This window comes from Haliotis cracherodii, unplaced genomic scaffold (genome assembly GCF_022045235.1).
Source record: "Haliotis cracherodii isolate W230 unplaced genomic scaffold, xgHalCrac1.p SCAF_2, whole genome shotgun sequence".
Lineage (NCBI taxonomy): Eukaryota > Metazoa > Mollusca > Gastropoda > Lepetellida > Haliotidae > Haliotis > Haliotis cracherodii.
In genome coordinates this window covers 1,662,934-1,690,893 of record NW_027266275.1, presented here as the reverse complement: position 1 = coordinate 1,690,893, position 27,960 = coordinate 1,662,934, and the positions used below count along the sequence as shown (strand labels likewise).

The window sequence follows — 27,960 nt, the reverse complement described above, 5'->3', positions numbered from 1 at the left end:
GTCAAGTGGATAGTGCGGAGAAAGGAAGGTCGGTGGTTCGATTCCCAGCCTCGTTATACCAAAACACGTCAAAGATGGTACTTGTTGTTTCCCATCTTCCCGAGGCATGAGTGTCCACTAGCCTTATCATCAAATATCATATTCCACCTCTTCCAAATCTTCTCTGCTAACGCGGCGTTCAACAACAAACAAACACATTCCTTGGTAATTATAATTGGACTATTACACATCTTTTTTTCCAGAATATATATGATCAATGTTATAAATTAATACATTCATGCTATGTTGTTTATATTTTTTCTAATCGCTATATTATCACCTGTGCACGCGTGTTAATTAAAACTACGATTGTATACCAGGTCACTGTGCTTCATAAAAGTAGTGTAAACGTTATGTTAGTCATAACGAACTTGGTCACTCGTCTGATGAATGTTTTATCATAAATAGATTGATCTACGAAAACCACCCCTGGTTACAGAAGGACCGACACACCCGAACTTAGGAGTGGTGACACAACTCGATTAACGGTGTCAATAACGTTAACAGGTGTGACCACCGTTTACGTTGATACAGGTGGCGGCTGTGCCTTGAAGACACCAGATGATAGAAAACAGCCTCGGGGATGTTGTTCGAAATGTCAACCATAGGTTGGCCGAACTGAGCAAGCGTTACCGGCTGGTTCTAGTTCTGTCGTAAGCGTCGTTCTTTCTCATGCCATACATGATCTGTGAGAGAGGGGTCTCGATAAACAGCCTGTCATAGCAGTACAGCAATGTTAAGCTGCCTTAAACCGTTTGTTACAACACGTGAAACATGCGGGCAACGTGACGTTAAGTCCCTGCATTTGCACAAAGGCTCGAACACGATCACGAACCATGTTGTCCCGGCAACGTGCCCCATTCAAATTACCATTGTGTTCTTCCTCGGGTTGTGATGCCACCCCATACCGTTACACTTCCATCCCTCAAACTGACGACGTTGTGTACCGCAAGCGTCGCTAAGACGTTCTGCAGGACGCCGGTAGACCCATGCATGAGCATCAGAGCTGCCCAGTTTAAACCTGAACGCATCTGCAAACAGTATACTATCCAAGTCTTGTCTTCGGAATCTCAGAAGCTGCCTACACCAAGCTAGGTGTGACTGACGGTGATGTGGACGCAATATATGGCGTATGGCTGGACGTCGAGGTCAGGGGCGCATGTTCAGGGGGCCGGGAGATCGCGCGAGCGTACAGCGAGGCCATATGAGTCCTTGCTGAGCTGAGAGTGCTGGCTCTCACGACACAGCATCCATAATGGCATTGCCAGAGATAGATAGATAGGTTGTCCTTATTTCCAGTGATTGTCTCAGATTGTCTCCAGTGATTGATACCATGAGCATCGATCTAGGCAAGTGGGACATGATGACATGCATCAACCAAGTCAACGAGCCTGACCACCCGATCCTGTTACTCACCTCTTACAGCAAACATGGGTTGCTGAAGATCTATTCTCTGTCCAGATATTCACGGTTCAATATATTATAAAGACAATTAAGATCTTATAGATTTGTCTTTAGACATCAGTTCGATTGCGGTTAAAGGCAAACATTTGTTCAATGTGCCACTCATCTTGGATTACAAGGCGATTACATTTTGCTGAGGTGACGTCACATGTGGGCGGCACGCTCAATGCTCCCAACAAACAGCAAACACCCAAAATGTGGTTCGTGCATTGATATGCACGTGCAAATTGTGAATCACGACGGTAAAGTCGGGTAGATGTCTTCATGAATATGTATTGAAAGAGGCATCATTTCATTTGATAACAAATTGCTTTAACGTTTCAGGAATTACGGTAACTAATGGTCATGCCGCCGTGGTCAATCTGTAATATTTATTTGAAAAATACGTTAGGACATGCTGGTTTTTCTGGGTAGTTGTATTGGAATATTTTTTTTTAATTTCGTCTACTATAGTTGTCTGTGACAATTCATTGTTCAGTCTTATATTGAACGAAACCCACATATTCATAAAATGCGTGCATAACACGTCACATTTGGGCTAGTAGTTCGAATAATTCTCGATATTTTGTTAGTTGTTCAGCTGTAGTTTTATTTAAACCCTGAAATGCATGACATATGTCAGGTAGATTACCGCAGTACTGAGATTATATACAGACCGCCGTCATAAAGCTGGAATATTGCTGAGTGCGGCGTTAAACAACAAACAAACAAACAAACAATCCTTTGTCTTTCCGAACTTTCCCAGGTTTCACCAGAGCGCGGAAAGTCTACGATCTGAAGGAGCTTTGGGCTTTCCGACATGCCACCATATACTTCTTGGAAAGGCGTGAGCTGGGTGTAACTCCCCTGAACAGTTTTGCAGTTATATCACGGCGTGTCAGCTTAATGTGAGAGGAAAGCTTGAAGTGATGCGGATCTCAGACGTTTATCACTTTGGTGAAATCCAGGAACACAGGTAGTGGTGCTGAGAAACCTAGAAACATAATCGGGGCGAACCGGGGCGAACACAGTCATATTATGTGTGTGTGTCTGTACTATTCCGGACGTATGCTGGGTACAAGTCGTGAAGCCCATTTCTGGAGTGCCTTAGCGGTCTTATTGCTGGAATATTGCTAAAAGCAGCGTAAAATAATACTCACTCAATCACTCACCGGACGTATGCTTATTTAATAGTGCTAGACCTCCGAGAAACCATGCCGCGGTGTTGACGAGAATACCCCACCGAGACACAGTGTACCACCGCCCACAGATCGAACAACGACCTTCCGCTCTTTCCAGGCAGACGCTCAATCTACTAGACCACGTGTTAATTGATGTTGATGTCTCACTGGTTAGATGCCGGTGCACGTGTAGCAATAGCATGTTTGTTGTGTTCCCCCGCCCTTAATAACAGTATCTCGACATACGGGTGGATGCCAACCACGCCCAGATAACTCCACAACCTATATATTAAATACAATGTGCACGGGGGTCGACTCGTACAAAGTCAAGGGTTTGTTATGTCACGCGCAAAATTACTATGGATGTGTTTTTGTTGCCTATTAACACTGTCATCTCGGAGTGTCGTCGTGCTGTTTGTGTTCTGGCGTCACTCCATGGAACTATAGCGTCGAGACGGTGAGAGCTTCTTCACAGCAACATGCGCTTCACGCTCAACACTGCAAGTCAACGCGTCAGATATCCATATAGTCAGCTGTGTAATTAAGACATTTTTCACGTATGATAGATATTCTGAGTAGACAGTTAGAAATCGCGATCCATCACATTAACTTCAGCGAACTGAAACAAGAAAATGTAAATGTGAAAGAGAAGACAAAACTAAATCTATTAACATTACCCACGCTGGCTAATATTACATATCTACATGACTGATAGGGTAGGACATTTGTCATCTTTCAATATCGTAAGAAATGATGGTGTCTTATCTGCGATCTACATTGTTTGTGAGGAGGCTGGGCTATACATGCTGTAACTCTGGTGATGCTGCTGTCGATAACAAGCGCCATACCAGTGTAGCCTGATTGCATTACGTGTTCATTCTACCCTGTAACACCCCTGGGGGTGGGTCTCCGGCCAGGGACGAGAGTGACCAACTGCCCAAGGGGAGACGTTAACCAGTGATGTACCACTGCTTGAGATAAGGGTGCCATGCCTCGGGTAGATGGCGGGATGTGGGTATATAAGTAAGATGGAACAACTTTCTGGATACGTTCAGCTTTTGCGACTAGACTCCTCACAGGTGAGTTGAACACTGCACACATTGTACAATTGTTTATGTATGTATATTTGGTATTTGCTGAAGTGGAATACTTTCACTAATCAAAAATCTTTACGTGTTGGTTTCATGATGTAAATATAAAGGAATGAGAGTCTTCACTTCTCCACTTTATTCAGTACTCGTACGCAACGGGCCTTTTTGTACAGTGAGAATGAGTCACAGGGCGATATGTCCGTGTATGTATGCCGCGTTCTGGGATAACGTCAGAATCAGGAAACAGGTTGTCCATATCACCAGGATCCAGAAACGCTTCACAGTACCTGTACTGGATGCTAAAATATCGACTAAACCGACTGGGGAAAGAAAGTACACACTCATGTTTGATGTTGGCTCAAAAGTGAAACAAACATAAAATGGTATAATACGTGAGTCATTGTTGTGTTTTGGACCTTACGTTTGCATTGTTACGATGACTGTTTTCAGCCTTGTAACGTTTGGGTAACGTTTATAATGTTTTATCAATTCCAATTACAAGTGTACACTTTAAATGACCTGGCAGTTTGGGATCTTATAATTAGTCGTTGCTGTACGTCGAAAACATATGCAAGCTTATTGATAATTTGTTTTGTTTCAGACTTCTACAGAATGTTATATAAAGCTCTCCTGGTGTTTTGGGCCACATTGTCTCTTACAGCAGGTGCGTGTGTATTTCAAGATTTAATATCTTACGGCCCTTCCCCAGGGCAGTACCATCGCATTGCTCTGCATCTCGTTTATCAAATGAAAACTTGGCCACTATAAGCGGCACGGATACATTGTAATCCATGTTGTTTTATTTGTTCAGGTAATATCTGTATTTGCAAAACTATTACGACCTTCGAAGTATTACGTTGATACTGAAAATACAAATACAATTGATTAATATTGTCGGTTGACATTATTGCATAACATCATGTTAAAACCGTCGTCTCGTCGTCTGTGTTGAAACAGGGACGTGTGATCTGAAGCGAGTGTGCTACTTCACCAACTGGGCTCAGTATCGCACGGGGACTGCCAGGTTCAACCCGTCTGACATCGACCCGACGTTATGCACTCACATCATCTACGCCTTCGCCAGGATCGACGTCAACACCTTCGACGTCATCACATACGAATGGAATGACATAAGTAGGTTGGCAGTAGCTCCAGTGGTTAAGTGGATGGGAGAGAGGGAGAGACGTTAGTGAGTGAGTGAGTGAGTGAGTGAGTGAGTGAATGCAGAAGAGCGTTCGTCAATTGCAAGTACTAGTCTGTCTTGGTGGATAAGACAGCAAAGGTGAGGGTTCGTTAATCTCAAGTACTAGTCTGTGTTAGTGGATAACTGAGCACAGGTGAGAGTTCGTTAATCTCAAGTACTAGTCTATGTTAGTGGATAACTGAGCACAGGTGAGAGTTTGTTAATCTCAAGTACTAGTCTGTGTTAGTGAATGAGTGATTTTTTTTGCGCAGCGCTGTACGGCGAGATCATGGACATTAAGAGAGCTAACCCGGATGTAAAGATCCTCCTAGCTATTGGAGGTTATGGCGTGTCGTGGCAATTCAACGCCCTCGTCACAAGCGACAACAACATCCAAACATTCACGGACAAAGCTATCACCTTCGCGAGGCAATATGGATTTGACGGCATCGACATAGACTGGGAGTTCCCGTCCGACTCCGGGTTGTCCGCCAGATTTACGTCATTGATGCAGGTGAGTAGTGCAGCCACCATATCATTGCGGTAGTAGTGGTGTTGAATTCAGTGTTGGTAGGCCGTCGTCAGTACAAGTATAGGAAAACACAATGTCAATTAGGAAGTGGTCTAATGTAAACAAATCTTATATTTGGAGTACACAAAGTAAGTGATCTAGACTACAAGTTGTCGGCTCTTCCTATTGTGGAAACCTCGTGGCTTAACAATATTTCATAATATTTAACACATTCTTAACTTGGCATATATACTTATTTCGTAACATTTTCTTTGTTGTTTAACGCCGCTATTTCTTAACAACACTGACAGAAATAATTTGTAAAGTATACCAACATAGTTTGTGCATTTCACTGTCCACTCAGACATTATTATTTTAGTAGACGTTACTTATCAGTAAGTATATTCTTGAGTAGGCGGCCTATCGTCAACTATAAACAGGTTAAGGAGTAACCAGATATACTTTCATTGTCAGCGTCCTGTTTCAGAGAATTACCGTTAGGCGCACAGAAACAGCACCTTTTATTAACACAAAGATTGTTTTACCTCGGTCGGATTTGAACGTGCAACCTCTAAATTTGTAGTCCGTCAATCTAGCACTTCTGTTACGTGGACTGTTGTCGTCACGAGTGTCAAACTTTCTAGTCACCAGTAGCTTGGTTTATTTGTACATTTTTATGTTAATGTTAGACCAAGTTCGTTATAAGTCCTGGTAGTATATATGTGTTATGCAAGTGTCTGTCAATCTATATTATACATTTCATCGATATTTGACTTATGGCCCTATAAGATGCACTCTTCTATGCATTTTTTAACTTTAAACATGTTAAAGGTGTTCATATTCTACACATGTTTAAAAGTATTTATATTCTAAACTTATTAAGGTGTTTAAATTCTAAACATGTTGTGTTTAGGCTGCGTTTAGGCAATGAAGCGATAGCTCATTTCATGTGTTTAGACCCTAAACGTGTTTAGATAGAACGCTTTTTAGGATGTTCACACTGTTTAGGATTGAAACACATTCCAATATGTATGTGTTTACATTCTTAAATCAAAATACATCATAATCATCTGATGTATTAACATAATAATCTAATTACGAACTCGAACGGTTCAGAGAAATGTATGAAGTGCAAGAATGAACGAAGAAGAATATTTTCCCCAAATAATGAAATTAAGAGATATCTACTTATATAGCTTTTCATGAGCCGTTTATCATGTTTGGTGTGTCAAACCTGAAGAATATGTTCAATATCATTGACTCTTGGACATGAGCCAGATTTATCTAATTAAGGTGTTCTGCCCCGAGAAACCCAGACACACATGTGATATCAATCGCGATTGGGTGATCAGGCTCGTTGATTGTGGTTAATGCATGTCTTCGTATCCCAGTTGTGTGGATCGATGCTCATGATGTCAATCACTAGCTTGTCTTGTCCAGACTCGATTAAATACAGACCGCCGTCATAAAGCTGGAATATTGCTGAGTGCGGCGTTAAACAACAAACAATCAAATCAAACCAAATTCTAACTGTTTTTTTTCCAACTATTTCCTTATTTGTTTTACATGACCTCATTAGTCCACGAGTAAGATTATAGAAACTAAGAAACAACACGATGTGAATAATGAGTCCAAATGGCAGACTTGTAGGTTCAAACACTAGTCTACCTCAACTGTTATCCATCATGTAGGTGGTTAAATAAGATGGTAAAATGTAGTTTTAGACTTCATTTCTTAACAATGTCCGTAGAGCACAGTACAAAAGCTACAAAACCTGCGCCATTTTTAGTAAATCACGTGACCGAGCCTCCTGGATTCCCAAAACATAAATCCAGGGCTGTACAACAAACACCAATCACTTTCCTTCCACAATCGCCATACACACCATCACATCCTGAATATAGTCCTGTACCACAAACACCAATCACTTTCCTTCCACAATCGTCATACACACCATCACATCCTGAATATAGTGCTGTACAACAAACACCAATCACTTTCCTTCCACAATCGCCATACACACCATCACATCCTGAATATAGTCCTGATAGTAGTGATATGATAGTGTCAGTAGAAGCAGTGGTGGTAGTAGTGGCAGCGTGTCGTAAAGATAAAAAAACAACAAAAAAACTATTTTTTATTAGAAATAAATAACTCAATTGTTTATCGTTCAGATACTGAGGACAACGATTGACGCCGAGGTGCTGACGGTAGGTCGGAACAAGCTGATGTTGATCATCGCCGTCTCCGCCGGCAAGATCAATATCGATGGCTCGTACGACATCCCCACCGTGTCTAGGTAAGTCAGCTACAACATCCCTATCTACTCAAGTAAATTGGTTACAACATCCAGGCTGTCTAGGTAAGTCAGCTATAATATCCCTGCCATCACGTGTAAGATAGCTACAACATCCCGACTGTGTCTAATACGCAACCTACAACATCCTATCGTATCTACAAAAGAAAGCTGCAACGTCTTGTCAGTGTCCAGTATATCAGCTTCAACATCCCACCGTGTCTAATACGCTAGCTACAACATCCTGCCCTCTTTAATAAATCGGCGACAACGTCACGCCATGTCTAGTAAATCCGCTAGAATCAACATCCTACTCTGCTAGTAACGCAACTACATCATCTAGGCTGAGTCAAGTAGGCTAGCTACAACATCCCGCCGTTCTCCAGTGAGTTAGCTGCAATATTCCTGTAGTGTCTACTCAGAGAGCTACAACATCCTCGCCGTGCCTAGTAAGTCAGCTACAGCACCCTTCTTATTTCCAATGATACCTTCCTTGTTGCAATTCGTAGCAGACATACCAACAGAGTACTTTAGTATTTCCGATTCACCTTTATCCTGAATTTATCTCGTGTTCTTTTCTTCCAGTCTTGTGGATCTGATCAATGTGATGACATATGACTTGTCTGGCACATGGAACAATCCCCCGGTGGTTGGGCACCACAGTCCTTTGTACCCCCAGGCAGGAGACGTGTCCCCTAACGCCCAGTTCAATGTGGTAAGTGCACAAGCTTTTACTCTGTCATTGGTACATGATTTGGTATTTCCCCTCCCCTTATACTTCCATGTCTCATTGGTACATGATTAGGTATTTCCCCTCCCCTTTTACTCCCATGTGTCATTGGTACATGATTTGGTATTTCCCCTCCCCTTTTACTTCCATGTCTCAGTGGTACATGATTAGGTATTTCCCGTCCCCTTTTACTCCATGTGTCAATGGTACATGATTAGGTATTTCCCCTCCCCTATGACCCCCATGTGGTACATATAATGTCATTGTTTCTACCCAGGACTGGGCCATGCGGTACTGGCGAGATGGTGGCGCCGACCCCCAGAAGCTGATCCTGGGCCTGGCTTCATACGGTCGCTCGTTCACCCTCTCGAACCCATCCAACACCAATTACGGGGCGCCTTTCTCGGGAGCGGGATCAGGTGGAACCTACACCAGATCAAACGGCTTTCTTGGTTACATGGAGGTAAGCACGCACAACACAACCCCAACTTACTCCAACAGATCCAACGGCTTTCTTGGTTACATGGAGGTAAGCACGCACAACACAATCCCAACTTACTCCATCAGACCCAACGGCTTTCTTGGTTACATGGAGGTAAGCACGCACAACACAACCCCAACTTACTCTATAGACTAAGATCCATTGACCAAGAAACAATCCTCACTTTTAGAGGAGTATCAAATTGTGATACTTTTCTGCCTCTTTCTTCAGATTTGTCAGCTGATCGAGAGGGATGGTTGGACGAGTGTCAGGATGGCGGACATGAAGGTCCCCTACGCCTTCGGGCCCAAGGACGGCTCCACTCAATGGGTGGGCTACGACGACAGTCAGAGTTTCCGTGAAAAGGTAACCCGGAAATGCTACACAAACATTTCAACTGACACTGACTTTTAAATGTCTGTTTATATCTTACTTCATTTGAAAAAATAGTCGTTACAACTGTCCCGATTACAGCTTCGGTATGTGGTAGAAGGTCTGGTACATGCTCCTTACTCTTATTGAAGATATTGTTCGTGCTGCTGTTCCTCTACTTTGAAGAAATTGTTAGTGCAGCTGTTCCTCTACTTTGAAGATATTGTTTGTGCAACTGTTCCTCTACAGCTTCAGTACGTGGTGGACAATGGCTACGGCGGCGCCATGGTCTGGTCTTACAGCTTCGATGACTTCGATGGCTCCTTCTGTAACGCGGCTGTCAGCTTCCCTCTCATATCACAGATGAAAGACGTCCTCAACTGTTCCCTCATCACGGCTCCAACATCACCGACATCTCCAACTTCCCCAACATCTCCGACATCTCCAACGTCACCCACATCACCGACATCTCCAACGTCACCAACATCACCGACATCTCCAACGTCACCCACATCACCGACATCTCCAACGTCTCCGACATCACCAACATCTCCAACGTCCCCGACATCACCGACATCTCCAACGTCACCAACATCACCGACATCTCCAACTTCCCCAACATCTCCGACATCTCCAACGTCACCCACATCACCGACATCTCCAACGTCACCAACATCACCGACATCTCCAACGTCACCCACATCACCGACATCTCCAACGTCTCCGACATCACCGACATCTCCAACGTCCCCGACATCACCGACATCTCCAACGTCACCAACATCACCGACATCTCCAACTTCCCCAACATCTCCGACATCTCCAACATCACCAACTTCTCCCACATCACCGACATCGCCAACGTCACCAACATCACCGACATCTCCAACATCCCCAACATCTCCGACATCTCCAACATCACCAACGTCTCCCACATCACCGACATCTCCAACGTCACCAACATCACCGACATCACCAACGTCTCCCACATCACCGACATCTCCAACGTCTCCGACATCACCGACATCTCCAACGTCCCCGACATCACCGACATCTCCAACGTCACCAACATCACCGACATCTCCAACTTCCCCAACATCTCCGACATCTCCAACATCACCAACTTCTCCCACATCACCGACATCTCCAACATCACCAACTTCTCCAACATCACCGACATCTCCAACGTCACCCACATCACCGACATCTCCAACATCTCCAACTTCTCCAACATCACCGACATCTCCAACGTCACCCACATCACCGACATCTCCAACATCACCTACTTCTCCTACTTCCCAAACATCGCCAACGTCACCCATGGATGAAGCAGGTTTGTTGTTTTTCGTTTCGTTGACTGTCAAGCTTGTTTGATGAAACCGCCCGGGTCAAATGCACACTGTCACATATATGAAAATAAAACCTATTGATTCATTTGCGCTCTCATGATTGTGGCTGATTCAACACAGAATCTGATGCCTTTTTATATTAATATTAGGGAACAGGAAAAATCATTTCACATCAATTTTCGATTTTGTTGTTTTGTGTGCTAAATCGCATCCTAAAGCCGATCATATTGTTAGGATCTATCACTTTGAAAAGGATGGTGGCCGTATCGTTGTATCGCCACAACGATGCTCAACTTCGAAGAGTTATTTTATGTATCTATTATATTCATCTCAACCTGTGTTTCCCTCATCAGCCTTGCAGAACACGTGTGTTGAGGGTTCCTGGACGTACGCCGGCCTCAGCGCCAACTGCACCATGTTCTACATGTGCAGCAACGGCATCCTCACCTCCTTCGAGTGTCCTCCCGGCCTGGCCTACGACACCAGATACAAAGTGTGCAACTGGGCATTCCTCGTTCCCGAGTGCAATAACAAACGGTAGAGTCGTCACCCACAGAAAACCTCCGCTTTCTTGAGACTATATGGACAATTTGTACTATATTTATATACCATATGTACTATTTTCTATATGTTGTTTAATAAATCACGATGCAGAATATGTGTTCAAACTCATTCTTCCATTAGCCTAGACGTCTGAGGAGCCTTTTACGGCGAGGTGGCCCAGTGGTTCAAGCGTACGCTCGTCACGCCGAAGACCCGGGTTCGAGTCTCCATATGGGTACAATGTGTGACCAATTTGTGGTGTCCCCAGCCGTTCGTCATAGGTCTTCATTTGGAAAGTTGAAGTCCAGCACACCTATTCGTCACATACAGTAGACATGTTTGATTCCATATATGGTGAGGTGAGGTGAAATGGGGTTTAACGTCGCGTCTAAGATTATTGCGACGTGCATGCACGTGTATGGCTGCTTGTACTTGTCCGGACTGATGCCGATTTATAGTGCTAGCTCACTGAGATACCATGCCGCAGTTTAACATGAATACCCCACTCAGACATAGTATACTGATTCCGAGCCGACCAGTCCTTGTTTTAGCCCCTTTATGCCGAGCGCCAGGCAGGGTAACAACTAGTACCATCTTTTAACGTCTTTTGGTATGACGCGGCCGGGGATCGAACCCCGGACCTTCCGCTCTCCGGGCGGACGCTCTACAATTAGACCACGGAGGCGGTCCAATATATGGAGATCCATGCCGTGACGGAGTGAAGCCCTCGGTGGGAACCACTTGATCTAAAGGATTCGAACAAACGAAGGTGAAGCGTTGACCTGTAATGGTCGAACTCGCCCGGTTCAACCTTTTAGCTTAAACGTCTTGACCAGCCAGTATCGAGCTATCAAGGGTCCACTCTTCAGGTCCGGTCTGACAAGCAAACAATATATATATGATGATATACATGTATTGCACATGACGGGTGTAAACTCAGTGATGTTGCTCTTTGCATGGTCGCTTTTCAGTTACGTGTACACGTTTGAAAGAATAAAGTAGCGAACAGTAGCGAAAGAATATATAGCCCGCAATACCTTAAGGCACAATGGTATATATGTAAGATTTTGTACTTGAGCTTCGATAACATCAGCCCTGAGCACCGACTCCACCTGGACGGATGTATGCTGAAGGGCGCGTGTTTTATTGCGTCTGTGTGGTGTGAAATCGTCATTAGTATTCCGGGGAGACTTGCAGCTGATTATGATCGACAGCAGGGAAAGTGGCCGACAAAAAGCGAGTCCTCGTTCACAAGACACACATCTCTGTCCAGCACACTAACTGAAGGTAATGTTGTATTTTTTCGTTTTAGACTGCATCCTAGATATCAATGTGTTAATCGCGTTTTTGTTCAAGACTCCCCACTGGCAACTAGAAAAGAGAAACTTGTTCTACAGCTTAGTCGATTTGTTAAAAAAAAAATATATGAAATATTTCACGGTCCATATCAATATAAGAATCCTAATGATCTGTCGATAGGTACAATTTTAAACAGTGAGCGGCAGAATGGCCGGTTATGAAACATGAAATGATTCAAAATATGTATCAATGAAATGACTAGAGTTTACAATGATGAAGGGAGTATATCTCGTGAAGCGGTATTGAATAGTCCTCTATTTCAGCTATATTCATTTCTAGTGACAATCGTATATGCAATCAAAGGTTGGTGACATCGACCACTTGCCTCAATCAATCAATCATCTATGTCAGTATTAATGTTTTAGGCCGATGTCAAATTAACACAAAGAAGACATTTTGAACATGCTTCATCAGCAAATATTTGCACTTGTGAATATACTAGATTGACGGCATCTTTAATGTAGTTTGTTAAATGTTTTAGAACGTTCACTTCAGAGGACTGCAACATTGTTAAATGTTTTAGAACGTTCACTTCAGAGGACTGCAACATTGTTATCATACTTTCTTTCGATTAGAAATAGTATGGAAACTGTAGAATGGGGAATATTTTGAACGAATAATTATAAACGCGAGACAAATCAATACAAAATGAATTTCATATTCAATTACGTGTAAGTTGCATGATGGACAATACCTCAGTGTCTTCTCGATGGCCGCTCTCCTCCCTATTCCTGTATTTCCCGTTTACCAGTTCTTAATATGTAAGCATATTTCTTTTAAAAGTAGACTTAACAAGAATTTATTAACAAAGAAGTTTTGTGTAACTCGACAACGCAGAATACCATGATGTGTATGACAATCTTTAGATATATTCCGAACCATTCCGTATTACCAACAACCTGAAATTCACAATCAAACCTAAACCAAGAGAAAATAATGTATTCGTCATATTTGAAGCCTATTTGTTTCTGCCGACTGCATCTACGTTAAGAATCGGAATACTAAGGGGTATGCTGATGCGCCCCTCATGGCGCATTCTCCCTGCAGTGTTGTATTGTACGATAAACAATTTCCACTCGTTTATTTCTTAAATTGTATAAACAATATAACATATAACTATGAACTATTCATATAGTTACGTCAATACTTTGTCAATACATTTTCCATTACAGTTAAACTTGTGCATGACTTAAGTCTTATTTATTTCCAACGTTAATAATTACGAATATACGCAAATTTTGAAAACCGTAGATAAACGCATAACTTCATAAACGCAAAATAGATATGGAAGTGAATTCGTTGAAATAAATACACGAACCATAATAGTTTCATAAACAACAGCAACAAAAAACGACAAAAAGCTGTAGACAATACGAAATCAGTGACATCCTTGAGCCTAAACATGCAAGACAAAGCCCGCCCTTTCTGTTGTCAGCTAGTTATCCCGCGCTATGCCAAGGAGAGGCACGGACCACCGAGCCGTGGATGCCCGTGCCTATAATAAAAACAGAAGATGAGATTGGGTTAAATGGCCGAGGGTGTGCAGGTACCAGTGGGCTACTAAGCTGCTAGTTGCGTATACCAAAAATGCTACCGTTGCCATGGCCACTAGCGTGGCCAACGGCGATTCGCAGTTAGCACTGCTGGCCTGAGACTGCTACGCTGTCCGCCCCCCACGGTAGCATATTTAAACGCTACCATTGCTTGGCAACTCCCACGCTGCCAAAAGCAGCTCCTGCTGCTGGCCTAAGTCAGACTACCGCTGCCCGGGCCCCAGGTAGCCGGCCAAAGCAGATCCCACTGCCTGGCCCCATTAGTAAAACCATTGTGCGACTACCGTCGCAGACCCAACTGTCAGATACCGCTTGACAAGACGACTTCCGCCTCCGGGCCCATATACGTGGCAATTGTTTGACCCAACGTATGTTATTTTACGATTCCCCGGCTGAAAAGTCGGGAAAGACAAGGTTCCCACTGAGAAACAGGTAACCCCTGAAAGGTTCCAGCTGAAAAGCAGGTAGCCTTAAGCACAAGTATTAATTTGGAAGCAAGTTAATTTGCTACTAGCAGTGTAGCCCTCAAGAACCCCGCACACCTCGACATAGTTTATTGTTGAGACAGGTATTCGTATATATACATATATACAGCTATTTAGAAGTCATGTTTATTTACATATATCAGAATCGTTTAAAAGGTATGTACATATATACAAACGCCCTGAAAACCTATTTTACATATGTACAGGTTTATTTACATATATACAATCTGCTCTGCTGGTACCTGTAATAGAAAAGACGCTGAAGAAAAGAAGTGATTAGCATTCCAGGTGAAGAGGACACATCCGGCTGAAAAGGAAAGAAAAGGAGTGGCAAGCTGGGTGGGTGGGTGGGAAAGCGATTAGATACAGCGAAGCGCGTGTGTACTTGAAGAGGGTCTCTGCGCGAATGACAGGCTTTAACAAAAGGCGGGATGATGCTCGCGCGGGCTTATTCCCCGGGCACGGTGCATAGTGGTGACCCGGGGGTGATTGAGTTACGAGGGGTGATTGGGTTACGGACGTATTTAGTCAATGGTTTGGATACGCGCGATAAAGTCATTTAGTAGTTAGTACTAATTGTAATTATAGTTGCCATGTGCCAACAGAAAGTCTTCTAAAGGTGTATTGCTGGTAGCACATTGGAACCTTTTCATCTGCTCAACATTTCAACATACATATTGGTCTTATAGAATAGTTTTTGTTCAAACTCTAGATATATACATATTGAAATTTGAAAGTACAATAACTATTTTAAACGTTGGTTTGTTGATTTAACTAGCCAGTTTTCAGTTTCAGTATCTTTGTATCTTTGCGTCAACAAAAGAGAAACGCAAAGAGATCTAGAGATTTGTGTGAGGAATAGAATAGATTCATGCGAGGAACCCTACAAGGTAGTGAGCCAAAACGTTGTGGAGAGGGCACTTGGTGATTGTAGTCATCCCAGTTATCGGTACATAGGAAAAGTCCAAGGTGAAGGTCAGCTTTCATCAATAACGCATATGTCCCCCTTTGGAATCGATAGCGGCCTGACGTCTCCTGCCCATGGAAGAGACGAGTATGTGAGTCACATCCTGGGGAATGGTAGCCCACTCGGCCTTAAACGCAAAAGCCAACTGTTGTCTGGGGTTGTGGTTGACGTCGGCGTCGCCGTCTGTCCAAGTCCTCCCGCAGGTTCTCTATCGGGTTCGAATCCAGGGATCTGGAGGGCCAGGGCAGAACATCAACGTTGTTGATGTGTAGACAGGCTCTTGTGATCCGTGCTGTATGCGGTCCTGTCCTGCTGGAATACACTGTTGCCGTTGGCTGCAATTGGGCGGACGTGTAGTAGGATAATTTCGTTGATGTATCGTTGAGTCGTAAGATTGCCCTGGATAAGGCCCAATATGACACGTCAAAAAGGACGTTTTGCTCGTAGATCTGCTGCTCTTAAACGGTTTCGTACGGTCTGGTCGGAGATTCTGCGTAGTGGCTATGGTCGTCCTTTCAAGTAGATGGCGCAGTCGGATGTAGCCATCTTGGGGGGGGTGGTTCCTCTTGGTCTTCTCGACCTTAGCCGATCACGTGTTGACCCATGCTGTTGAAACCGATCCCATAGCCTTGTTACATTGAAAACCCTGGCTACAGCTGATCGGGATTCCCCTGCCTGCAAGCGGCATATGACGCTGTTTCTTTGCACTTCTGTTAATCTTGGCATGATATTGAACTGTCACTGTTCGATTGACGCAGATGCCAGGCAATCCCAAACCCTGCATTTTAATACATGCACATTAATAGTGCTGCTGCACGTGCAGAACGTTCAGCTCCAGGGCCCTTTTGTTAATGCACTTAATCGTACGTGTTTCCCGACTAATGGTTTGCATGTCCTTGTGATCACTTTGATTCGGGAAATATGTCACTGACACTATAACACATTAAACCTCTTCATTTTGCACCTCTTGGGCCGCTAATGATGCTTCTATGGCCAAAAATGTCCGTATTACGTTTCACGTTTAGAAGAGTATATAACTCAAAATATTATAGAGCATGCTTTATTTTAAAGTGATTGCATAGGGTAAACACTTGCTTTGTGTGCTTCGTGGTAGCTACGCCACTGGACCTCTGAATGTTTCTTGTATCGTTGTGTGCATGTTTGAAACCCTCATGTGATGTTCCAGGTGGTGATGAGGATGCCACGTGCTGTTGCTGTGCTCGCTGTTGCTGTGCTGTGTTTCCTCCCGCTGTGTTCAGGTAGGGTAGTCCGCCTTAGAATCACCAGCACATATGGTATATCTATCTCTTGATGACTTCCAGCGCGGTCACGTAGCCTAGTAGCCTGGTGGTTAAAGCGTTCGCTCGTCCCGTCATAGACCCGCGTTCGGCCCATGGGGGAAAGTTTACTTTTATAGTAACTCATTTGTACAGTTTTATTCGGGTAAACATGAAATATCAGGCTTTCTCCCAAGCCTTTAATGGGGAATAACCCCGAGTAATGTTTGTCGATCTGACTGTGGATGACCTATATGAAGACCACTTTGGATGGTGTACGTCAAGTTGGAGTTAACAATGATCCACTATGGATGATCTGGGTCACGACTAACGAAGGTCCCCAGTTGAGGATGAAGGTCAAGGCGACTATGGATGATGAAGTCAACTACGATCAACTGTCACTGTGTCGAGACTAACGCAGACACAATATTGATCACCCAGGTCAACTGTGGTCTCCTTTCCATGAACTAGGTGAAGGCCACTGTGGATGGTTTAGGTCGGGACCACTGCTGATGGACTAGATCAAGCCCAGCATGATTCGATGTGGAGTAACTAGGACATGGCAACGTTTGGTGATCCAGTTCGGTAACCACTGGTGATGGAATAGATCAGCACTATCGGGGACCATTGGCAGGTCAAGGCTAACAGGGTCTACTATGGATGTGTTTGTTCGAGGCTAACAGTGTCTAATGTGGATGCGTTTGTTCATGGCAAACAGGGTCGACTATGAATGTGTTTGTTCATGGCAAACAGGGTCCACTGTGGACGCGTTTGTTCATGGCTAACAGGGTCCTCTGTGGATGCGTTTGTTCAAGGCTAACAGGGTCTTTAGTAAATGCGTTCGTTTATGGCTAACAGGGTCGACTATGAATGTGTTTGTTCATGCCCCACAGGGTCCACTGTGGATGTGCATCCACAGTAGACCCTGTTAGCCTTGAACAAACAAGGCTAACAGGGTCTACTGTGTATGCGTTTGTTCAAGGTTAGCAGGGTCGTCTGTGGATGTATTTGGTCCCTGGCTAACAGGACCCACTGTGGATGTGTTTGTTCATGGCTAACAGGGTCCATTGTAGATGCGTTTGTTCAAGGCTAACAGGATCCACTATGGATGTGTTTGTTCATGGCTAACAGGACCTACTGTGGATGTGTTTGTTCATGGCTAACAGGACCTACTGTGGATGTGTTTGTTCAAGGCTAACAGGATCCACTATGGATGTGTTTGTTCATGGCTGACAGGACCTACTGTGGATGTGTTTGTTCATGGCTAACAGGACCTACTGTGGATGTGTTTGTTCAAGGCTAACAGGATCCACTATGGATGTGTTTGTTCATGGCTGACATGGTCTACAGTGGATGCGTTTGTTCATGGCTAACAGGGCCAGCTAACAGTCACACCACCTTGGCTGTGATCAGATCTTGGGATGATAACCTCTATAACTGTTCTTTTTCTTATGCAATGTACTTTACAGAAGAAGTACTTATTTTATTGCTCCATGTAAATAGTTATAGAGTCAGAACCCAAACCACTTGGATCAGAAGCCTAACCACTTGGATCAGAAGCCAAACCACTTGGATCCGAAACACAAACCACTTGGATCCGAACCCAAACCACTTGGATCCGAAACACAAACCACTTGGATCAAAACACAAACCACTTGGATCAGAAGCCAAACCACTTGGATCAGAAGCTAAACCACTTGGATCAGAAGCCAAACCACTTGGATCAGAAGCTAAACCACTTGGATCAGAAACACAAACCACTTGGATCAGAAGCAAAACCACTTGGATCAGAAGCCAAACCACTTGGATCAGAAGCCAAACCACTTCGATCAGAACCAAAACCACTTGGATCAGAAACCCAAACCACTTGGATCAGAACCCAAACCACTTGGATCAGAAGCCTAACCACTTGGATCAGAAGCCAAACCACTTGGATCCGAAACACAAACCACTTGGATCCGAACCCAAACCACTTGGATCCGAAACACAAACCACTTGGATCAAAACACAAACCACTTGGATCAGAAGCCAAACCACTTGGATCAGAAGCTAAACCACTTGGATCAGAAGCCAAACCACTTGGATCAGAAGCTAAACCACTTGGATCAGAAACACAAACCACTTGGATCAGAAGCAAAACCACTTGGATCAGAAGCCAAACCACTTGGATCAGAAGCCAAACCACTTCGATCAGAACCAAAACCACTTGGATCAGAAACCCAAACCACTTGGATCAGAACCAAAACCACTTGGATCAGAAGCCAAACCACTTGGATCAGAACCAAACCACTTGGATCAGAAGCACAGAGTGTTGGTTCTACTCAGGGGTCTGTAATAAACGGTTCTACACAGGGGTCTGCAATACGCGGTGTTAGTTCTTCTCAGGGGTCTGCGATACATAGTGTTAGTTCTAATCAGGGGTGTGCAATACTGTTTACAGTCATGGCTCTACTCTAGCGGATTGTGGAAATGTAAACAATAGGCAATTAAGTATTTGTGCAGCATATTACATTTAGCAAACAATAGGCTCCGAAACCATTGGTATGTAATGTTGAAACCTTTGGGTGATGTAGGTCGTAATACATGGGCATGACAAACGTTATGTTTACATTGGGTTTTGCTTTGTCGTGATTAGTAAGGAAATAGGAAGCCAAGCAGCCTTCATTGCACTTATTCAGCTAAAAGTACATGATAAAATCGTTCAGTCATGGCAAGCATACTAACATGCAAATCATACGTGTTTTGACTATAATCAGTTAACATCCCTTCTAACTCTTGAAAATTATTTGAGCATGGGTGACCTTCCTCAACATTTGAGGACATCCTAGCTTTACGTTTCAATTTCATGCTTAGTCTTTGGACTGGCAGATATGAAATATACCTGTACCTTGTAGTGAAACTGTCTGTCGGTAGGGGGTTGCACCTACACAGAACAAGCCGACACGGCGGGAGATCAATCTGACTGGGCTGACTTTGAAACAGTGGCTTCCACACAAGACTGCAAGGACTTCTGTGATGAGACTGCCGGGTGCGTTGCCGCCGAGATACGTGGCAGCAGCTGCTACACCTACGTCGTGAACACCGCCACGGGCCCTAAGGAAGGCAGCACCTTCTTGGCTAAAACCTGCACGAATAATGAAGGTAAGTCGACTGGTTGTATTATCATAAGTACGAACACGTCACTGTCTGACATTGAAAAAAAATGACAATGAGAAGTAAAATATAAAGTTTGTTCTATGCTATAGTAACCGCAACTCTCTGGGTGAACTTAATGCCTGCAAGTGTCTGCCTGTTCACAGAGTGCAGCTACATGCGGGTGTGCTACTGCACCAACTGGTCCCAGTACCGATCAGCTCCTGCACGTTTCACTCCAAGCAACATCAACGCCACACTCTGCACACACATCCTCTACGCTTTCCTCGACATCGACGGGAGCTCCAAGACCATTGTTTACAGAGAGTGGAACGACTATGGTAAGCACACGGACCTCGTACCACCCATCTCGCCTTGTTGTGGGGACATGTAACAGGGGGTCTCGGTGTTGGATAGTCTTAAGAAGCCTGATTCACAGAAACTGTCAGGTTACAATGGTATGTCCTTCGTTTTTCCTCTGTAACACAATGCGGTGTTCTTCGTGTCTGTAACACAATGGTGTGTTCGTCTGTTACACAATGCTGTGTTCTTCGTGTCTGTAACACAATGGTGTGTTCGTCTGTTACACAATGCTGTGTTCTTCGTGTCTGTAACACAATGGTGTGTTCGTCTGTTACACAATGCTGTGTTCTTCGTGTCTGTAACACAATGGTGTGTTCGTCTGTAACACAATACTGTATTCTTCATGTCTGTAACACAATGGTGTGTTTGTCTGTTACACAATGCTGTGTTCTTCGTGTCTGTAACACAATGGTGTGTGTTATATATCCGTAGCACAGTGGGACGTTCTTTAATCCAGGAGCGGCGTTAAACCATACTAACTCTCTTTTTTATCTTCGGCAGCTATGTTACAGCAGTTACGTGGCCTCAGACAGATCAACCCTGACCTGAAGCTTCTCGCCGTGTTGGGAGGCTGGCAACGTATACAGGGCTTCATAGACATCACCCAGTCTGAAGCTGATATACAAGCCTTTGCCGTCAACGCAATCGACTTCATACGCGACAACGGCTTGGACGGCCTGGACATAGACTGGGAGTACCCGTCAATGACAGGTCACAAGACTCAACACACAAAAATGATGGAGGTATGTATGTCTTGGAGTAAAACAACGTAATATTTATGATTTTTTTATGATAAAGTTGTCAGTAGACTTGATATTCTTTAACATTGCCAGAATCAGATTTGTTTGATAGGCGGATGACAAGATAGACACAACATCGACATCCACTTCACCAGCTCCAACTCCCTCAACACCCTGCTAAGAGCCAACGGCAGGAACACATCTAAACCCCAAGAGGTTACGGGTGTAGTCTACAAAATTTACTGCAACTGTGGGCAATCTTACGTAGGTGAAACATCCCGCCCAATCAGCACTAGAATCAAAGAGCATAAAACCTCCACCAGCAAATCCGACAGCAAATCAGCCATTTTGGACCATATCATCAACTGTCCCAATCACATCATCAACTGGGACAACGTCCAAATCCTCGCCAACAACCTCCATGATTTCACCAAAAGAAAACTAACAGAAGCAGTCCACATTCGCCGCCACAAGCCATCAATCAACAGAGATCAAGGCTATTTCATCCCATCCGCCTACTATGAACTCATCAAACAATAATCACTTGTTTATTGGCTTCATGCCCCATTGGCTTCTAGCTATATGTTTTCTGTCCATCGTGTTGTGATAGCATCATCCTCGTTGTCACACCTACCTATGTTATCCCACTCAATTATGCCCTTTTTGTTACTGTTGATCCTCTACTGTTAATCCTCCACTTGCTATATATATTCTGCACTATGTCCCTCTTTCAGTCTTGCTTGACAACGGTATAAGGATCTATACCGAAACGTCGCTTTTTACAGTATTAAAGAAGTTGTTATCCATAAAATTGTGTCTATCTTGCCAGAATCAGATGGTTTTTTTTTTATCATAACATAACACAAGTTGGTATTTGCCGTTGTTCATCTTTCTCACACGGACCAGGAACAGCTATAGATTTATGCTATAGATGTATGCTATAGATGTATGCTATAGATGTATGCTATAGATGTATGCTATAGAACATCTTTCCAAAAGAAAGTTAACTGACTGCAAAAGTTCAGCTTCAACATTTGCCGAACTAGGCTGGAATTTCGTGGCCATCAATGGTGATAACGAGTTATGTCCCTTCTATGTCACCATCTGCTTACAAAAAGTGGCGGCGCCCAGTCAAGACGATCTGATCGATAATCAAGGCCTTTATTGTGATAAAACGGGCTACCTCGCGAAGTACATCACATCATTCTGTTAATCCTATAGTCGAACCAAATCTGCAAGGCAGTCGCCATGTTGTTTACTGAACGAATGTTGATTTCGTAACGCGATTTTGATTTGAATTTGCGTAGACTTGTTAGTCCAGCCAAAATATAACACCATAATTCCGGCCTAATTCGAGAAGGGTGGAAACTGGACATTTATCGTCCCTTCCCTCGGGAAGATGGGTATTGAACTGCTGGCGAAGACTGAATGTTAAATGAAGTGCATTTATTCTTTAAGACTCTACGTACCAAGTTTGATCAAGAAGTTCTAACTGGGGACCGGAAGCGCCTCATACTTGCCGCCGCGGTGTCTGCCGGTCAGCCCATCGTCGACGGCTCGTACAGCATACCTCTGTTGTCAAGGTCAGCTGGTAACACCATACACTATACCTCTGTTGTCTAGGTCAGCTTGTAACACCATACACTATACCTCTGTTGTCTAAGTATGTCTGACATACGATATTTGTCATTGATTAACGAAATAGTTTTTTTCATGTTGGCTGATAGGGTATTACACAAGGTCGTATGGCAAGGTATTATGACCGGGGTGTATCCGTGTCGTCACTGTGATGTGTTTTGTTTGTTTGTCTGTCTGTCTGATGTTCAACGCTGTATTCAGCAGTATTCAGATATATGACGGCGATCTGTAAATAATCGAATCTGGACTAGACAATCCAGGTATTGATATCACCAGCATCGATCTACGCATTTGGTATTCAATGGCATGCATCAACCAAATCAGCGAGCCTGACCACCGGATCCCGTTAGTCGCCTCTTACGACAAGCATGGGTTGCTGAAGACCTTTTCTAACCCGGATCTTCACGGGACACTGTGATGTGAATAGAGCAGTATCTACGTGTTGTCAGGTGTAGTCATGGGTTGTCACGTGAAGTCACGTGTTGACATGTGTTGTCGCTGTTTCAGCTACGTGGACTTCCTGAGCATCATGACATACGACTTTCAGGGAGCCTGGACGTTCCCCCGTCAGGTGGACCACCACACCCCGCTCTACAACCCCAACAGCGCCATCTACTACACGGTGCGTCCCCCCACCTCTAAATAAGATAACTGCCTCACCACTGCTTATATTAAATCGTAGTGACAATCCTGACAACTAATCATTGTCAATATGCACTGCAATAAACTTCTACTGAATCTCACCAGCACCATGCAAAACAGTTACAATCATTGCTTATCAATAGATTAAACTGCCTTAAAATGTTGACAGGCCTAAGCCAAGCCGTACTAACACAGTGCCATTGTCTCGGGGGGTGTTGAATGTTGACAGGACTATGCCATGCGGTACTGACACAGTGTCATTGTCTCGGGGGTGTTGAATGTTGACAGGACTATGCCATGCGGTACTGACACAGTGTCATTGTCTCGGGGTTGTTGAATGTTGACAGGACTATGCCATGCGGTACTGACACAGTGTCATTATCTCGGGGGTGTTGAATGTTGACAGGACTATGCCATGCGGTACTGGCACAGTGTCATTGTCTCGGGGGGTGTTGAATGTTGACAGGACTATGCCATGCGGTACTGACACAGTGTCATTATCTCGGGGGTGTTGAATGTTGACAGGACTATGCCATGCGGTACTGACACAGTGTCATTATCTCGGGGTGTGTTGAATGTTGACAGGACTATGCCATGCGGTACTGGCACAGTGTCATTGTCACGGGGTGTGTTGAATGTTGACAGGACTATGCCATGCGGTACTGACACAGTGTCATTGTCTCGGGGGTGTTGAATGTTGACAGGACTATGCCATGCGGTACTGACACAGTTTCATTGTCTCGGGGTTGTTGAATGTTGACAGGACTATGCCATGCGGTACTGACACAGTGTCATTATCTCGGGGTTGTTGAATGTTGACAGGACTATGCCATGCGGTACTGGCACAGTGTCATTGTCTCGGGGGGTGTTGAATGTTGACAGGACTATGCCATGCGGTACTGACACAGTGTCATTGTCTCGGGGGTGTTGAATGTTGACAGGACTATGCCATGCGGTACTGACACAGTGTCATTGTCTCGGGGTTGTTGAATGTTGACAGGACTATGCCATGCGGTACTGACACAGTGTCATTATCTCGGGGGTGTTGAATGTTGACAGGACTATGCCATGCGGTACTGGCACAGTGTCATTGTCTCGGGGGGTGTTGAATGTTGACAGGACTATGCCATGCGGTACTGACACAGTGTCATTATCTCGGGGGTGTTGAATGTTGACAGGACTATGCCATGCGGTACTGACACAGTGTCATTATCTCGGGGTGTGTTGAATGTTGACAGGACTATGCCATGCGGTACTGGCACAGTGTCATTGTCACGGGGTGTGTTGAATGTTGACAGGACTATGCCATGCGGTACTGGCGGGACCAGGGAGCAGATCCCAAGAAGCTGCTGATGGGAATGCCCACCTACGGGAGACACTTCCGTCTGTCAGATCCGTCCCAAACATCTAGCAGGTCTCCCTTCAATGCAGCAGGATCCGCTGGGCTCTATACCCGCTCGACGGGCACGCTTAGCTACTATGAGGTATGTCGGAAGTACATTGTCCTGCTCTGAATGAATGTTTTTTGTTACGGTGTCTAATGCTATGGTACCATGAGCATGAGTGTGAAGATCCGGGTTAGAATACGTCTTCAGCAACCAATGCTTGTTGTACGAGGCGAGTAACAGGATCGGGATCGCTGATTGGTTGATGCATGTCATCGTATTCCAGTTGCATAGATCGATGCTCATGACATCAATCACTGTTTGGTCTGGTCCAGACACGATTATTTACAGACCGCCGTCATATACATGTAGGTGGAATATTGCTGAGTACGGCGTTAAACAAAAAACAAACACAACTATGAGTATCCACAGTGTGAAGGAGATGCTGATGTGCGACTGTACAGTAAGGTTGAGGTGAATGCTTGGTGCAAATGAAACTGTATTTGAATTGTACCGAGACCTGCACTACCTGCCTGTTACACGCTGTTGTCAGATATGCCAGCTGCTTGATGGTGGCTTCAGCACAGTTCGCCTGGAGTCTATGGGTGTCCCCTACGCGTACGGCCGGAGGAACGGACACACCGAGTGGGTGGGCTACGATGACGTGGAAAGCTACCGTCTAAAGGTATTCTCATTTCTCACATAGCCTGTCCACTGGTTTTACCCACACCCGATGTCTCTGCTTGCATGGTCTTAGGTTGAAGAAGAATCAGAGTATTGACGAACGTAAACCGTTTCTATATTATGTCTTCTATAACAGATACCCTAAACCATGTTCTACCATAACGCTATAGAGAACCATGCAATAAATAACCCACGTAAGCTAGGCTCTGTGCCACGCAAGTCACAGGACAGGTGAAAATAGGGACTTCACTTCCCAAACGAGTGAGTGACGGCTACGTTCCGGGTATGTATGGATGTACAATGGTGATAACGTACGCTGGATACTCGAGGGTGATGGGTGGCATAATTCAGGGATACCATCTTCAAGAATCTCGCTTCCCCTCTTAAACTCCACTTACAACTCCTAACAAGGAGTATCAATCTATAAAGTTGACGCCATGTCCTCTTTGATGCCTGCGGACCTATGCTGCCTGGTACTGTATTTGGTCCACATGCAGCTGATCAGCATGGTGAATGTTGTACTTTATACGCGCACACTGTAGAGGTGTACCATACGTCCTTCGTAGTGAGTGTCAAAACTTTTCAGCCACCCCTCGTATATATTACCCATCAGTCCTCTGTTTAAACTACAGATGTGTATCCTTTCCAATGACTGAGTATGGTTAAACGGCGTTGTGACCAGTATTTAGTTATGTGAGTTTCCTGTCGGACGTTACCCGAATGCAGCGGCGTTCCATCTCTTCACATTTTCTCCCGACCAGCTCAAGTACATCAAAGACAACGGCTACGGCGGTGCTATGATCTGGTCTCTGGACATGGATGATTTTACAGGAGGATTCTGTGGCCAGGAATACCCACTGGTGTCACAACTTCATGCAGCTTTGACATGCCAATCTACTTCGCCAACCACTACACCTGCTGCATCCCCTACTGTTACATCTGCTACGACATCTCCAACAACCATATCTGCTACAACATCCCGAACAACCTCATCTCTTACGACATCCCCAACAACCACATCTGCTACGACATCCCCAACAACCACATCTGCTACGACATCCCCAACTACATCAGTTACGACATCCCCTACAACCACATCTGCTACGACATCCCCAACAACCACATCTGCTACGACATCCCCTACAACCACATCTGCTACGACATCCCCAACCACATCCCCTACAACCACATCCGTTACGACATCCCCGACAACCACATCTGCTACTACATCACCGACCACAATATCTCCTACGACTACATCTGCTACGACATCTCCTACCACAACAACATCTCCAACGACTACATCTGCTACGACCTCTACTTCAGCCACAACTGACCCAACATCACTGACAACAACAGCAGGCAATTATAATGGTAGGTAGTATGTGCGTGCGTGTTTGCATGTGTGTTTGTGTGTTTGTGTGTGCTCGTGTGTGTGTGTCTGTGTTTGTATAGTGTGTGTGTATGTCGGTGCGTGTGGTGTGTGTTTTTGTGTGTATGTGGTGTATGTGTGTGACTGTGCGTGTGTATGAGGTGCGTGGGTGCGTGCGTGCGTGCGTGTGTATGTGTATATGTGCAATGTATCTGTGTGTGGTGTTTGTAAAGTGTGTGTGTGTCTGTGCGTGTTGTTTGTCTTTTTCTGTGCGTGTGTGTGTATGTGTGTGTATGTATGTGTATGTGATGTGTGTGTCTGTGCGTGTGTGTTTGTGTGTGTGAATGTGTGTGTTTGTGTTTCTTCACGGGTCTTCTGTACAAGTATAAGCATGTGTATGACATACATAACCTAACTGTAATATATATATATTTTCATGGGCAAAAATTATTGCAAATTCTGTTTTATCTATCGACTCGTACAATAACTTCATTTCAGCAAAATAAATATCACATGTTTTCTACAGATATTGTATCTGAGTGTGTGTCGGGGACGTCGGCAGACTGGCGTCGGAGCGACGTGGACTGCGCTGTGTTCTACCGTTGTGTACAGGGAAAGGTCTACACCTACAGCTGCCCCGCACCCCTCGTGTTTGACCTCGCCCACAGCACGTGCAACTGGGAGTGGGCAGTGTCCAGCTGCCCTTGACCAATTCGCCCTGCGCTATGGAGTTTACCATTCGTAACAATAAAACCTGTGGCAAACTGTGGAATGTTTCTTTTTGAAAAAAAGTCTTGTATTTGCTATAACGTTTCAAACGGTCACAGGTGTTCATTAAAGGGAGACCACTCTTCGCAAACTGTAAGAATAATGTGCACTTATAATGCGCTAGCCTCCATGTAGTATTTCATGGAGACGCCTCGTATGACAGGGGTAGGTTCCTTTAGACCGTTCCCACCTGGAATCACGGATTGAAGCAGATTGGTCTACATGTCATGTTGTGTTTCCTACAGAAGGACCGGGATGTTTTGCAATCACACTTCCGTTATATACCGCCTCCGTAAAACAAACCATTCTGACAATCTGACAAACACTCAGAAGACGTTTCGTCATCTAGAAGCTTGCGCGACAGAGTCCACCATCA

The 27,960-nt window shown here is 44.5% G+C and overlaps 2 protein-coding genes across 2 annotated transcripts; both read left to right on the top strand.

The window, feature by feature from the left end:
* The first annotated feature begins 4,366 nt into the window (after positions 1 to 4,366).
* On the top strand, positions 4,367 to 11,217 carry LOC139468800 (chitinase-3-like protein 1). The gene is made up of 10 exons (XM_071250938.1): positions 4,367 to 4,418; positions 4,712 to 4,888; positions 5,210 to 5,451; positions 7,623 to 7,747; positions 8,330 to 8,459; positions 8,752 to 8,937; positions 9,187 to 9,321; positions 9,577 to 9,731; positions 9,885 to 10,660; positions 11,030 to 11,217. The coding sequence occupies exons 1-10, from the start codon at positions 4,367 to 4,369 to the stop codon at positions 11,215 to 11,217; spliced, it is 2,166 nt and encodes a 721-aa protein (XP_071107039.1).
* Positions 11,218 to 16,781: 5,564 nt separating this feature from the next.
* On the top strand, positions 16,782 to 27,524 carry LOC139468801 (chitinase-3-like protein 1). The gene is made up of 10 exons (XM_071250939.1): positions 16,782 to 16,842; positions 19,774 to 20,001; positions 20,160 to 20,333; positions 20,857 to 21,098; positions 22,554 to 22,678; positions 23,241 to 23,355; positions 24,674 to 24,859; positions 25,314 to 25,445; positions 26,206 to 26,818; positions 27,343 to 27,524. Exons 1-10 carry the CDS (start codon positions 16,782 to 16,784, stop codon positions 27,522 to 27,524), a joined length of 2,058 nt encoding a protein of 685 aa, XP_071107040.1.
* The last annotated feature ends 436 nt before the right edge of the window (positions 27,525 to 27,960 follow it).

Coding starts and splice junctions, on each gene's coding strand:
- LOC139468800 (XM_071250938.1), top strand. CDS start 4,367: ATGTTATATAAAGCTCTCCTGGTGTTTTGGGCCACATTGTCTCTTACA. Junction 4,889..5,209: donor ATACGAATGGAATGACATAA/GTAGGTTGGCAG, acceptor TTTTTTGCGCAG/CGCTGTACGGCGAGATCATG. Junction 9,322..9,576: donor GTCAGAGTTTCCGTGAAAAG/GTAACCCGGAAA, acceptor GTTCCTCTACAG/CTTCAGTACGTGGTGGACAA.
- LOC139468801 (XM_071250939.1), top strand. CDS start 16,782: ATGCCACGTGCTGTTGCTGTGCTCGCTGTTGCTGTGCTGTGTTTCCTC. Junction 21,099..22,553: donor AACACACAAAAATGATGGAG/GTATGTATGTCT, acceptor TTATTCTTTAAG/ACTCTACGTACCAAGTTTGA. Junction 22,679..23,240: donor AGCATACCTCTGTTGTCAAG/GTCAGCTGGTAA, acceptor TCGCTGTTTCAG/CTACGTGGACTTCCTGAGCA.